General features: G+C 34.2%; 1 protein-coding gene across 1 annotated transcript; it reads left to right on the top strand.

Annotated features, from left to right (window-relative positions):
• Positions 1 to 614: 614 nt before the first annotated feature.
• Positions 615 to 13,616, top strand: GNRHR (gonadotropin releasing hormone receptor). Its single transcript, XM_033106453.1, has 3 exons — positions 615 to 1,161; positions 11,596 to 11,815; positions 12,781 to 13,616. The coding sequence occupies exons 1-3, from the start codon at positions 640 to 642 to the stop codon at positions 13,023 to 13,025; spliced, it is 987 nt and encodes a 328-aa protein (XP_032962344.1). The 5' UTR covers positions 615 to 639; the 3' UTR covers positions 13,026 to 13,616.
• Positions 13,617 to 14,048: the final 432 nt, after the last annotated feature.

Here is a 14,048-nt window from a genome sequence, read left to right as displayed (position 1 = left end):
CTATCAGATCAAATTGCTTCTAACTGTTAAGGTAATAATTGGTGTTTTGTGGAGGATGGTTTTAAATGAACGTATTTGTCTAGTGTTTGAATGCACATCAGTGTGTGATTAAAAAGGAAAACAAATGTTTTTGAGAAATGTATTAATTTCTTAAAACAACAGATTTTAACTGGATCAAGCTGTTTTTTAGTCTTTTCCTTCATTTTCATTTTTCTTCTGTTGGACAGAACATTAACAATTACTAGTTTTTAGAAAATATCTTCATAAAGGTGAATTATAAATTTAAATTATAAACATGTGAATGATAAATTCAAAATTAAGCTTCAAGTGTCCTTCATTCAGGAAAAATGTTGTGAAAATCAGACCATCTGCTGAGGTACTAGAGTTACATTTGGCCCTCAGAAGGTGTTTGTCGTGCTCTGTTTTAGCACTCTGTTGGATTATAAAGTCACAAAACAAGTTCACCTTGATCTTTCACATTAAATATAAAGTATCTCAGGGACAAAATGGGACATAAATCTAAACCTGTGACGTTTCCATGTAGAGAAGACTGAAATAAAATGGAACTTTGAGTTCAATTACAATAAAGCATCAGCAGTGTCAGAAACACCAGTCTTGAAGCTCTAAGAGTGGGGAAGCATGGCAAATAGTGCTTCTCCTGGACAAAATCAAAATCACTGCTCAGCCATCAACAGCAGCAGCCCGCTGATGCAGGACACGCTCCCCACCCTGACCTTATCTGGAAAGATCCGAGTAACAGTTACTTTCTTCCTGTTTCTACTCTCTGCGACTTTCAACGCTTCTTTGTTGTTGAAACTTCACAAGTGGACTCAGAAGAAAGAGAAAGGGAAAAAGCTCTCGAGAATGAAGGTGCTTTTAAAACATCTGACTTTAGCCAACCTGTTGGAGACTCTGATAGTCATGCCCCTGGACGGAATGTGGAACATTACAGTCCAGTGGTATGCTGGAGAGCTCCTCTGCAAAGTCCTCAGCTATCTGAAGCTTTTCTCCATGTATGCCCCAGCCTTCATGATGGTAGTGATCAGCCTGGACCGCTCCTTGGCCATCACGAGGCCCCTAGCTGTGAAAAGCAACAGCAAGTTTGGTCAGTCCAATATTGGCGTGGCCTGGCTCCTCAGCAGCCTCTTTGCTGGACCACAGGTAAACCACTGTCATGAACGTGTTAGGTTATGAAAATCACAGATTTCCTATCTAAACTTGAGTATTGTGTTATGTTATTGTATATCAAAGGCAGTATTGTATTATCTTTAAGAACTTGGGCTCTGAAGCCAAAGAGTAGAGATTAATCCTGGCTCTGTTACCTTGGGCAAATTTCTTAACCTCTCTGTGCTTCAGTTCCCCCACTCATAAAATGGAGGTAATGCCTACTTAATACAGCTTTTGTGATGATTAAACGAATAATGTATTGAAGTGTACAGCATAATCTCTTGTACATGGTAAATACTCCCCCAAAATGTAGCTCTCCTCAAATTTGACCTCATCCCTGTCTTAGTTTTTCATCTATTTTTCCTTTTGCACTGGTTGGTATGGTAAATTGACAGAATCTTTAGGAACTGTGAAATTTGCATAGATAGAAAGTATTTATAACTTGTCTTATTTGGGACTTCTTGAGTGGAAACATTAAGAATTCTGTCACTGCAGTTTAGAGAGAATTATTCTAGATTAGTTTGTTCTGAAGTCTGTAGCAGGGTGGGATTCAATAAAGATGAAAAGTAGGAAATCTAGGACTTTTGGAAATTTAGATATTTCCCTGAGGTTTACTTGAGCTTTTTTGGAGGTAAGTTAGACTGTAACAGGCCGTTAGCAAAACTAAGACTGCTATTTTAAGCACAGGCCGTCTGCTACGTACAGAAGGTAGTGTCTCTCCAAATTGTTTTCAACAGAGGCTGCCTTCCTTGTTAATTAACCTGCATAATCTGCTATTTTTAACAGTCAGATTGCTTAAATATACAAGAATAGGTTTAGCAAATACGTCATTTGAAATGAAGTTATTTAGCTAAGGCTATGTCATGAAATTTTCCATTTTGTTTCTTTCAAGTATGAGTGCCACTTACTGATTGGTTTTCTTAGAGAAGATATGATAAACATTGAGACTGGTACTGATGAAATAAAGAAATAGCCCTCAAAGAAAATGTAATGCAGCTGTGGACACAAAAACTTATGTAAAACTAATATAACCATATACTAAAAAAAAATTTAAACTTATTCCAAGTGTTAAGAGGAGAAAGAGATGAGTTGAAATAATGAAAGAAAGTTTTAGGGTAAATGTAGGATAAGCCAAATTTTTAAAGATGAATGATATTTGGATGGAAAAAGTAAGTCAAGAGTTAGGTATATTTTTCAGCCGAGGTTGAAAAGTGTCATTAATTTTCATAGACTTGTTTGGCTGAAGTGAAACACTGAGAGTTGGGACTACCAGGAATTTTTGTTTGGTGGTTGCTCCCTTTTCTTTAACCTCATAGCATACTACTCCTTGTCATAAAGCATTGTGATTGTGTATTTGTTTGCCTGTCTTTACCATTAGATATATATGGTCCTAAATAGGGGAGACTGTTATGTTCAAATTAATTCATGCTCATAGGACCTAATAAGATACCTAGCAAAAATAGACATTTGAAATATTTGGATACTCTGGCTTCTTTTCAGATAAAATAACTCTTTCACCTTTCATTAAAAAAAAGAAAGTTTGGATAAATGAATCAATGAATGCGGGTAAAATGGATTCATAATATAGAAGACAATGATAGCCAGGGGAAATTCTAAAATTAATGTATGAGCCAGATAACTTTTGTGTGTCTGTGCAAAGGATAAAATATTTTTTTCCACTTATATTGAGAAATAAGTGGCATACAGCACTGGATAAATTTAAGGCATATAGCACGATGGTTTGATTTACCCATATCGTAAAATGATTACTACAATAGGTGTAATAACATCCATTGTCTCATATAGATACAATAAGAATAAAAGAAAAAAAATGTTTTCTCCTTGTGATGAGAACTCTTAGGATTTACTTTCTTAACAATTTTCCTGTATATCATACAGCAATGTTAACTATAGCTATCATGTTGTACATTACTAAAATTATTTTTTAACAAAAATATTTTAAGAACATTTTTGTAGACCTAAATAGCGTGGAGAGAGACAAACAAGCGTTTCAGATCATCTGGCAATGAAGTGATGATTAGGTTGGGGGCTAGGGTGGTGTCAAAGGAATTGATAGTAATCACAAGGGATGTTTCAAACGAAAAACAAAGCTTGGCAACAAATTGGCTGGAGGGGATTAATAATAAAGGGAAGTAAAATAAAGCTCCAATATGTTTAGCCAAGGAGTTTTAATAGTAAAACCATTGAAACAAACAGGTAGGTTGAGAAGAGGGATGTTTGTTTCCTTGTCTGTTTAGTGTCTGAAGGGGGAGGAAAGGCAGGCTATGAAAAATGCTAAAAACATTTGCTTTAGGACATAGTATTGGCAGTATAAGGTCTTTGTATTAGTATGGCTATTTGGAAAATAGTAATTTGGAATACTGATGTAGATGAAAGTTGAAACAGAAGAATTTGTCAATTTTTTATAATAAATGAAACACAAATCCACAATTTCACTATTTTGAAGGACTCCCCAGAGACTATAAATAAAATGTTGATTTATTAAGTCAATTATTTGCATCTAAGTATATCACAGAAACAATAGAAAGAAAATGTCAAATATCTATTATCATGTAATAAAAAGAAAATATAAAATTAACTTTAAATTATTTGTGAATTTCAAGTAATAGCCTGATCTCAAATACATTACTCTACCTGAGAGATTTATGTGAATATGGGCCACAGAAAAAAATGGTACTATTTTTTTTTGGTAAAACAAATGACTCATCTTTACTTTCAGCAGCACTTTAAGTTTATGAAGAACTCTGTGAAGTTTTCTGAGAAACCTAACATATGTAATCTTATTTGATTTTTAATTAACTCTATGAAGTACGTAGGAACCATGTTCTTATCCTCATTTCACGTATAAGAGAATGTACGAAGAGAACCATTGAAAATAATGGCATCCTAACCTTTTTGGACATAACCAAATACATACTACATAGACACTTGGTGTGTCTGTCTGTCTGTCGGTTGCTCTTTCACACACTTATAACTAAGAAAATGCTTTCATGAAATATCTAGTCTGTTCATTTTTCTATGTTAATTACAATTAACTGATAGGCATGACCTGCAGTTTGAAAACCATTGGTTTAACGAGATTCAGTGGCTTTCACAGTGTCATTTGGTCTGCTATCTTTTTATGAAGGCCATTTTTTCTTTTATTATAGCTCTCTGCTATCTTTCTGAAGAAAAGAGGTTTCAAACCCTATGACTAATGTTACATATAGTTGATGGGAAGACAAAAAGTAGAGAGAGCTTTTTATTTCTAGACTGTGGTACATGGTCAGTATACCTCAGGCTTCACCAGTCTCTACAGATAAGCATCCATTGACAAAAGCGCATCCTATCATGGCTAATTTACAGTGAAAGGATGACTTTAATCTGCATCCTTTGGCGCATGTATTGATTTTTCTATTACTTAATTCATACCTAGGTTAAAAAAACACACAAAGACTAATAAGTTCATTGTCACAAGTCAGGCCTGGGAATCTAGGAATGTATGACATTTTGCTACAGCTTAGAATGACCAAATTTCAAATTGGCCACCTTGGTTTTCTACCTTCTTAATTACTAAGCTCAGAAACAAAATTTTATGATGGTTTGGGGATATATTTGCAAAAGTTTCAGCACAGTGTACTGTAGTGACTTTCAAATGTTTTACTAGTAATGGAATTTTTTAAATAAACAAAATTCTATGTGGAGCCCCAATAAATGAAACAGATATAAGTAAGTGGAGTTGCTCTGGTTGAATAGGGATAAGGGAAACCCAGTCCTCTGCTTGGTCATTCACTGGCCACAGTCATAGTCTCTCTGAAGACCTCACATCTCCCTACAACAAAGGGAGAAAGGCAGTGGGATAGTAGAAATGGCATGGGTACTGCATTTTTTAAAAGTTGGTTCCAAGTCTCAATACTATCTCTTACCAGCTATTTGATTCTGAGTAAATTACTTAACTAAGTTGAAAGGTAACTGTAAACAATAAATTGTAAACAATAATATAAAATTATCTAGTACAAGACTTTATACTTAAACAATTAATGCTCATTCCATCCTTTCCTCCTGTCTTTATTCCTTCTGTCATCATGTCAGGAGAGAAAATAATAGGGAAATAGGAGTATTAAATGGACAGTTCTTTTAAAAACAGCAAAGAGAACTGCTTATATAAAGGTTGATTATTTCAAGTTTCTCAAAACATTTATTCTGACTGATAATTAAATTTGGCCAGTATACTCCCTAGGCACCAAGCTATCCTACTCACTCTGAAAGCTATATGCGCTAGAGCAAATTCAAGTTTTGGAGGTGTCATGTCTAAAAGTAGGAAAAGGAATGAAGGTGGGAAGGAAGAAAGGAAAGAAAGAAGGAAGGAATGAAGGAAAGGAGAGGGAGAAAAGAAGGGAAGAGAAAAAAGAAAGAAAATAGAAAAAAGGCAACGAACATGACCTAAAAGAAAATCTAATTTAAGACCATCTGTGGTTAGGCTGGTTAAGTGCATGTGGAGGAAAAATCATTTCCCGAATTAGGTGTGTCTATGTCTTGTTAAAAATGACATGGTTTTCAATGACAGCCATCTAAGACCACAAGAATTTCACAGTAGCAGATTATTTAAGGAAAGAGTTCATCCCACTAGCTTATTTGTTTAGTATTGAACATTACATATTGACAGTATCTAAATTCTATAGTTAATCCAGGCTTGCAGGCAAGATATACGGTATAAGCCATCCTTTACTCTTTGTGTAGTCTGAAGATGTGTGGTGTGCCTTGACACAGAGAATTTACAGGGGTAGAATGCACTTCTGAACTCACAAGCAACTTAAATTCAATAAAAGCTCATCACACATGTACAGTATGCCAAGAACTGTACTGGGACCTAGTATAAGCATACTAGTAGCTGAAATGACAATAATGATGATGATGACAAATAATAGTTATTGAGGGCATAAATATGTGACAGGAACTGTGCTAAAGCTTTTGCATGCATTACTTCATGTAAGGCTCCCAACAACCCTATAAAATAGGTACAATTGTCCTTATTTTATTCATGAAGAAACTAAGGATAAGAATGTTATATAACATGCCCAAGATTGCTGTCTAATAAGTGGAAGTGTCAGGACATCCAATTAACTCCATACCCAGAGCATTTAACTACTATCTCATACCACACTCTGCAATAATGTCTCTTTCCTTTTTTCCTGTAGGAGGCTAGAGAAGGAAAAGACAGGAAAATTTTAAGGTGAAAATAGAGGCTTTAGAGATATCAGGGGAAAATATATGGCATAGATTTACAAATATGTAAATAAATGTATATGGATGTATATTTATAAGTTGTATGCCTTGAATTTTTTATTATAATGGTTATAATTTATATAGTACTGTGTGCCAGGCACTATTCTAAAAACTTTCCAAGTACCAGTATTAACGGTAACTCATTTAATTGTCATGACAGCTCCTAGAGGTAGATAATATGAACATCTCCATTTCATACATGAAACTGAAGCACATCATCTAAAGATAATTACCGTTGGAAAATATTAGGTAATGGTGTCATTAGTGTGGGGTAAGGTGAGAGTTAAAAATAATATTCTAAGAAGAAATGAACATCGGAAATTGACTGTAAAAAAGGAAAACAGATTGCTTTTGCTTATGGGAAAATAAAGCAACTAGGGACCGGGGATGAGAGAGGAGAAAATTAAGAAATCCAATCCAAGGACAGAAGAACCACTGAAAGTAAAATAGATCCCATACTAATCATTAAAATGAACATGGCCTTGGACCATAAAATAAACTGAACCAAGCCTAAAACAAATTAGTTTGGGCAAGTAACATTCTGAATCTCCATACCAGTTTACTGTATCTCTCTTTCAGAATTTATCACAGTCTATCTTGTATTACAAGTGACAACATACATGCTATAATCTCCCCTACCAAACATTTAGTTCCCTGATAGCAGGAAATATCTGGTTCACCTTTTAGTACATATAGGACCTAGTATATGTAGTTTTTTGATTAAGGAGTTGCTTTAAAATAAGCATTTATTAAATAAAGATGACAACCAAAACTCAAATCATAGCACTGTATTTCAAAGTCACATTATTGAAAGTTTCATGTTTATGACTTAAAAACATAAAATATTAAAGTGAAAATGTGGCCCATTGCAGAGCAGAACGTCAAACTTGGGTCATCTGGTTCCGAGTTACAATTGGGAAGGTGGAAAGAGAAGTGAAGATTTGAAGGAAATGTAAGATGCTCAGGTTCTATGAGAAGTAATCCTTTCAAAGACTTCAACTCACGTCTGTTGGGTCAAAATAAAAACTGAACTTTAAATGAGGTCAGGTTGAAAAGAAGTATGGAAAACTTAAAGGGTCACTTTGTAATGTGGAAAAAGTTGGTCTGGATCATAAAATAGAATTAGCGGAATGCACATTTGAGTTTCTTTATTTTAAGATTGATTATATGATCATTGGGCGCCCTCTAGTGAATTAATTTTAAAAATTATTTTTGCCCTCGAAGCTGAAAAAAGATATGAAGCTGAAAATCAACATTTTAATTACAAAAGAAACAGGATTATGTTTTATATTTGTTTTATCAAAAATTTTCAACCATAAAAGCAAAGAAACAAAATACAGCATTCTTTTAAAAAGTATATTCTACTCCCACTTCACCTCAAAAATGAAAGAACTACTAGGCTTATTAAATTAATTAAATTTAATTAAAATTTGCTAATTCAATCAAAACCTAAGAAAACAAACACTGTCCTTTATTTACTTAAAATAAAAGCAATCCTGGCAACAAAAGCAAAAATAAACAAGTGGAACTACATCAAACCGAAAAGCTACTGCACAGCAGAGGAAACTATTAACAAAATGAAAAGGCAACCTACCAAATGAGAGAAAATATTTGCAAATCATATGTCTGATAAAGAGTTTATATCCAAAATATATAAAAAACTCATATGACTCAACACCAAAAAAAAAACAGTCCAATTTAAAAATGGGCAGAGGACCTGAATAGACATTTCTCCAAAGAGAAAATACAGATGGCCAACAGACATACCAAAAGATGCTCAACATCACTAGTCATCAGAGAAATGCAAATAAAAGCCACAATGAGGTCCCACCTCATTCCTGCCAGAATGGAAATCACAAATAAATCAATAAACAAGTGTTGGTAAGGATGTGGAGAAGAGGGAATCCTCGTGCACTGTTGGTGGGATTGCAAATTGGTGCAGCCACTATGGAAAACAGTATGAAGATTCCTCAAAAAATTAAAAGTAGAACTACCTTATGACCCAGCAATTCTACTCCTGGATGTTTATCCAAAGAAATCCAAAACTCTAATTTGTAAAAAGTATATGCACCCCTATGTTTATTGCAGAGCTATTCACAATAGCCAAGATATGGAAATAGGCAAAATGCCCATCGAAAGACGACTGGAAAAGAAATTGTGGTACATTTATACAATGGAGTATTAGTTGGCCATAAAAAAGAATGAAATATTACCATTTGAAACAACATGGATGGACCTAGAGGACATTATGCTAAGTGAAATAAGTCAGTCATAGAAAGATAAATACTGCATGATATCACTAATATGTACAATAAAAAAAAAAAAAAAAAAGCTCATACAGAGAACAGATTGGTGGTTGCCAGAAACAGTGGGGATGGGTAGAGAATGGGGGATCAAACAATGTAAACTTCCATTTATAAATGTCATAGGGATGTAATGCACAGCATGATGACTATACTGTATTTAAAAGTTGCTAACAAAGTTGCTGAAAGTTCTCACAAGAAAATTTGTAACTATGGTGGCAGACAGATGTTAACTACACATAATGTGATCATTTCACAATATATACAAATATCGAATCATTGTTGTACATCTGAAACTAATATAATGTTAGATGTCAATTATACCTCAATTTTTAAAAAGAAAGAAAAGTATACAGATAAAAAAAGAAATCCTGTAATATTTTTGTTTGAATTTACTTGTCATCAGTTTTAAAGTGCTTGGGCAGTCTTATCTTTCTATTTTAATGTTTCATAGTAAAATGAAGTTTCTCATTGGAAAAAATTGGAAATAGCCAGGTAAGGAGTGTGCTTGATGAATCGGGGCAGAACGAATAAATCTCCTCTCGAACTTGTTTTTGAAATCTACTTGCAAACTTTCCTTAATAGCTGATTCAATTTGGGCTGTTTAAAACACATAATTTCATACAAGAGAAAGGTTACAAAAATTGTACAAAGATTTCTGGAACACGGTTCCCTCAGTTTTCCCAAATATTATCATTTTACTATATTTGTTATTTGCTTTATTCTCTCATATACATTTTTTTCTGAATTGCTTAAAAGTTCAGACATGATGGCCCTTTCAATACTTCATATATAACCACAGTACAAGGTTCAAAATCAGAAAATTAGCACTGATCAATACTATTATTTAATCTATATACTTTATTCATATCTCACCAGTTGTCCCAGTAATGTCCCCTTCAACAAGAAAATCCAAGATTAAGAGGTGGTCTCAGTAGCCATGTCTCTCTAGTCTCCTTTAAATTGCAACCTTCACTCAGTTTTTTTTTTTGCATTTCATAACTGACATTTTAAGAGTGCAGGCATATCATTTTGTTGAATGCCCCTCAATTTGAGTTTGTCTGATTTTTCTCACGGTTACATTCAGCTTATGCACCTTTAGCAGAAATGCAAAAGAAGTTATGCTAAGTTCTTCTCAATGCATTATACTATAGAGAAGCAGAGGCTGTCGATTGGTCTCATTACTGGCAATATTAACTTTAATTATTTGGTCATTTCTCTACTATAAAGTTATTATTTTACTCTTTATAATAAGTACACTGCAGGTAGATATTTTTAAATAATGTAAATAATCTGTTCTCTAAAAACTTTCACCAATATTTTTACAATTCATTGATGAGTCCTTCCTCAATCTCTTATTGTTACAGTGTTACCACTACTTCCATTATTCCCTTTACATTTATTAGTTGGCATTCTACAGTAAGAACGAGCTATCCCCCTCCCTATTTGGTTGTTGTTTTACAATTTATAATGGGGACTCATGGATCTTACTTTATTCAATAGTTTATCATTTTTTATCAGTCTTTTTCTTCATTGCCATTCTTAAACTGTCTAGAATTGGCCAATGAGAGCTCTTACAAGCTGGCTCCTGAGCTCTTTTGGTGTGCTCCATCATTCTCTGAGCACTTCCTGACTTTCTGGCACAACAGCTGTTCTAAGTGCATACTGTACTTTGCCTGCCCCAGCCTTGGGGGGGAGGAAGGGGGGAGGTACGGTGCTTCTCCAGTGATCTCTGCTTCCTTTGGTAGAAAACGGCAGTTAGAAGCCAACATCTGGGCACCAAAGTGCCATTGTTCCTAGGGTTTGAGCTGGAAAATAAATATATGTACACACGCACATGCACACAAATATAGATAGATAGAGATTAGATGTTGGATAGATGATAGATTTTCCTTACTCTCTTTTTAAGAGACATATAGCATTCCATTGTGTGGTCCACCATAGTTTATTCAGTTACTGTTCTATGAATTGGTAGAATGTTCTCAATGTTTTTCAATTACACACAATGCACCAATGAATAACCTTGTGCATACTTATTTTTATGTAATGGAGGTAGGGTTGTATCCTCAGGGTAAATTCCTAGATGAAGGATTACTGGGTCAAAGATAAATGCATATGTAATTACACTAGTTATTGCCAAATACCCCTCCATAATGGGCGCACCAATTTGCATTCCTGCTAGCAATATATGAGAGTCCCTGTTTCCCCACAGCCTAACCATGAGAGTGTGTTGATATTTTTTTTTTAATTTTTGTCAGTCATAATAATGAAAATGGCATTTCAATGTAGCCTTAATTGGCATTTCTCTTATCATGAATGAGGTTGAACATCTTTTCATATGCTTAAGGGCCACAGTTATATCTTTTTTGTGAACTGTCTGTTCATGTTTTTTTGACCACTTTACTGGGGTTTTCTGTCTTAAAAATAAAATTTAAATGTGTATTTTGGGGCACATTCAAAATGCCAGACACAGTTGTAGGTGCTGCAGATAGAATGGTGAACAAAATCATTTGCAATATGTTTATTCAGCATAATTATATCTGAAATTAAAATACAAACAAGGTTTAAATTCTTGGTTGAGGATTGCTATGCAAGGTTGAAATAATTTCCAAAAAATCAAAATCCTATAGATCCATTCGCATTACCCAAACATATTTTAAGTAAAGATCTACTTAATAACTTCTCATAGAAATGCCAAAAGAATAATGTCAAGAAACTTAGCAATTGCTTTGGGCAAGAACATGGTAGAAGGCTAGCAGAATCACAAAAAGAAAACTTTCAAGAAAACATGGAAAAGAGTAACACGATTTTTAATTTTTTTTTTTATTTTCTTCTACAGTTATATATCTTCAGAATGATTCATTTAGCAGATGGGTCTGGACAGACAGGAGGTTTCTCTCAATGTGTAACACACTGCAGTTTTCCACAGTGGTGGCATCAAGCCTTTTATAACTTTTTCACCTTCACCTGCCTCTTCATTATCCCTCTTCTCATCATGTTGATCTGCAATGCAAAAATCATCTTCACCCTGACCCACGTCCTTCATCAGGATCCCAACAGTATGTATTCCTTAGATTTGATGTTAATTGTGAGTAAACAGTTTTCAAACAACAATACTCAAAGCAATGTGGCGCTTACTATGTGCCAGATACTGTTCTAAGCAGTTTGTATATATTAACTCGTTTAACATTAACAGTCACCCCAGGAGGGGATACTTTTATTATCTCCAATTTACAGATGAGGTAATTTTATATTTCCTAATGTTCTAAATTTGCACCATGGATTTAAAGATGAAAGGACAGTTACCCCACTTACCCAATATAAGCAATGGCAAATTGTTCCCGTTGGGCCATCACAACACTATAAGCAAACACCTGATTTCTAGAATCCAGCAAAGTACAACTCGTTAAATGGTAGCCAATATACTTGTTAAAATTAAGCTGTTCTGTTTCACATCAAATACCTTATATCCATATAACATAACTATGCACATTTGTGTGTGTATATGTGTGTGTGTGTGTATGTTGGATGTGTGAAATATTGTGCAATATGTAATTGACTATTCCATCTGAAACTTCACCCACGTAGTTGTGCCTTTTTTTGCTTCAGTAACCTGATGTATTCTCAAAAACTAAAATTTATGAATTTAAAAAGTAAATAGGGTTACGTTGGCATGGTAACGAAGATACAGAGAATTCGACTCAGCCCAACCTCAGTCCACTCTCTTAAATTTATATTTAAAGAATTTGAGTATTCCCACATTTCAAATCTGGATTAGTTTAGTGGAAACTTAATTTTAAGAGCACTATCATGTTCCATATTTTCTATTTATTATATGACGTAGTGGAAAACTCAAAATATAAATGTACTTTTCCAACAAATTATCATTATTAAAAACATTGGAAATTTGCTTCCATTATACTCATTAGGTTGAATTAGTGTAGTGATTCTCTATTCCTTTCTGTCCATTTTGGTTTTGTAATAAAATTGGTTTTTAACACTTACTCTTTTCTCTTTCTAATAGAAGTACAGCTGAATCAGTCTAAGAATAATATACCAAGAGCTCGGCTGAGGACCCTAAAGATGACGGTTGCATTTGCCACTTCATTTACTGTCTGCTGGACTCCCTACTATGTCCTAGGAATTTGGTATTGGTTTGATCCTGAAATGTTAAACAGGGTGTCAGATCCAGTAAATCACTTCTTCTTTCTCTTTGCTTTTTTAAACCCATGCTTTGATCCACTTATATATGGATATTTCTCTCTGTAATTGTTAGACTATATAAAAAGTCGTGTAAAAAGAACAAGGTAATGAATTTCCCTATTTGGGTATAAACACAAAGTTTGCAGGATATTCACTTGTAAACAAAGCAGAGGGTAAGGTTATGTTATCATCCTCACTCTTTTAAAAATCACATTGCCAGAGAGTAAATTACAAAGAAAACTTCAGGAAAAATAATGAAATACTTGCCTTTAATCATAAGCTCCTGAATTAACTGGTGCATTTTCTGATCTCCTTATATGAGTTTCTTATCATTTTCCTCTTGTGTAACAATATGTCGATATTTAAAATAGCCATGGCCAAAGGCAAAAGATGCCAAAAAGCAAGGTTAGGATACACACACAGTGTTAATCTCAGCAATCCTGAAGAGTTTTTCTCCAAAAGGGCTTAGCAGCAATTACCATCTTATGCTATAATAATACATAGAGCATAGAGATAGTATTTCCCTTGCCCATACGATCTATGTTCCCTCCTCTGGCAAAAAAAATAAAATAAAATGCAACGAATCCATATTTTTCTGTGGTCCAAAAGCATTCTGATGTTTGGAGTATTCAGCAACCACCCTGCATCTGCTCCATCAACCCGACAAGACTTATTAGTTCTTCATCCCATTCCTTATAGGTATAGATTGTGAAGTGCCTCTGTATATAAAGGGGAGCTTTAGCGTGGTTCAGATATGGACAGGGGTTAGAATATTTCTCTAGGCTGTACAATCTATGGAGTTTGTGGTAATTCAGTGTAGTAATAATAACATTGTTTTAAAATACAATCAAGGAAAAACCTATACTTATTATGTTTTATACATAATATACCCTCTGTTTTAATGAGGGATTTTTTTCTATCTCCTGAATCTAAATTCACAAACCACAAATCACGAAAAAGTAAACAGGAAATCAACCAAATGCAAAAGGTAAAAGATTTTTGATATGTAAAAGGAATTCTGAAAAACACAGTTTGCATACATACATGTCAAAGACGACGGCAGAATATTGGAAAAAGCAAAAGAAAAAC

Source organism: Rhinolophus ferrumequinum, chromosome 5 (genome assembly GCF_004115265.2).
Source record: "Rhinolophus ferrumequinum isolate MPI-CBG mRhiFer1 chromosome 5, mRhiFer1_v1.p, whole genome shotgun sequence".
In the NCBI taxonomy this organism is placed as follows: domain Eukaryota; kingdom Metazoa; phylum Chordata; class Mammalia; order Chiroptera; family Rhinolophidae; genus Rhinolophus; species Rhinolophus ferrumequinum.
Note: the sequence above shows the minus strand (reverse complement) of the source record. Positions and strands in the feature narration are given on the sequence as shown.

Excerpts from the sequence above, each read along its gene's own strand:
- GNRHR (XM_033106453.1), top strand. The coding sequence starts at position 640 with ATGGCAAATAGTGCTTCTCCTGGACAAAATCAAAATCACTGCTCAGCC. Across the intron at positions 1,162-11,595 it reads GCCTCTTTGCTGGACCACAG|TTATATATCTTCAGAATGAT; the intron begins GTAAACCACTGT and ends TTTCTTCTACAG. Across the intron at positions 11,816-12,780 it reads CCTTCATCAGGATCCCAACA|AAGTACAGCTGAATCAGTCT; the intron begins GTATGTATTCCT and ends TCTTTCTAATAG.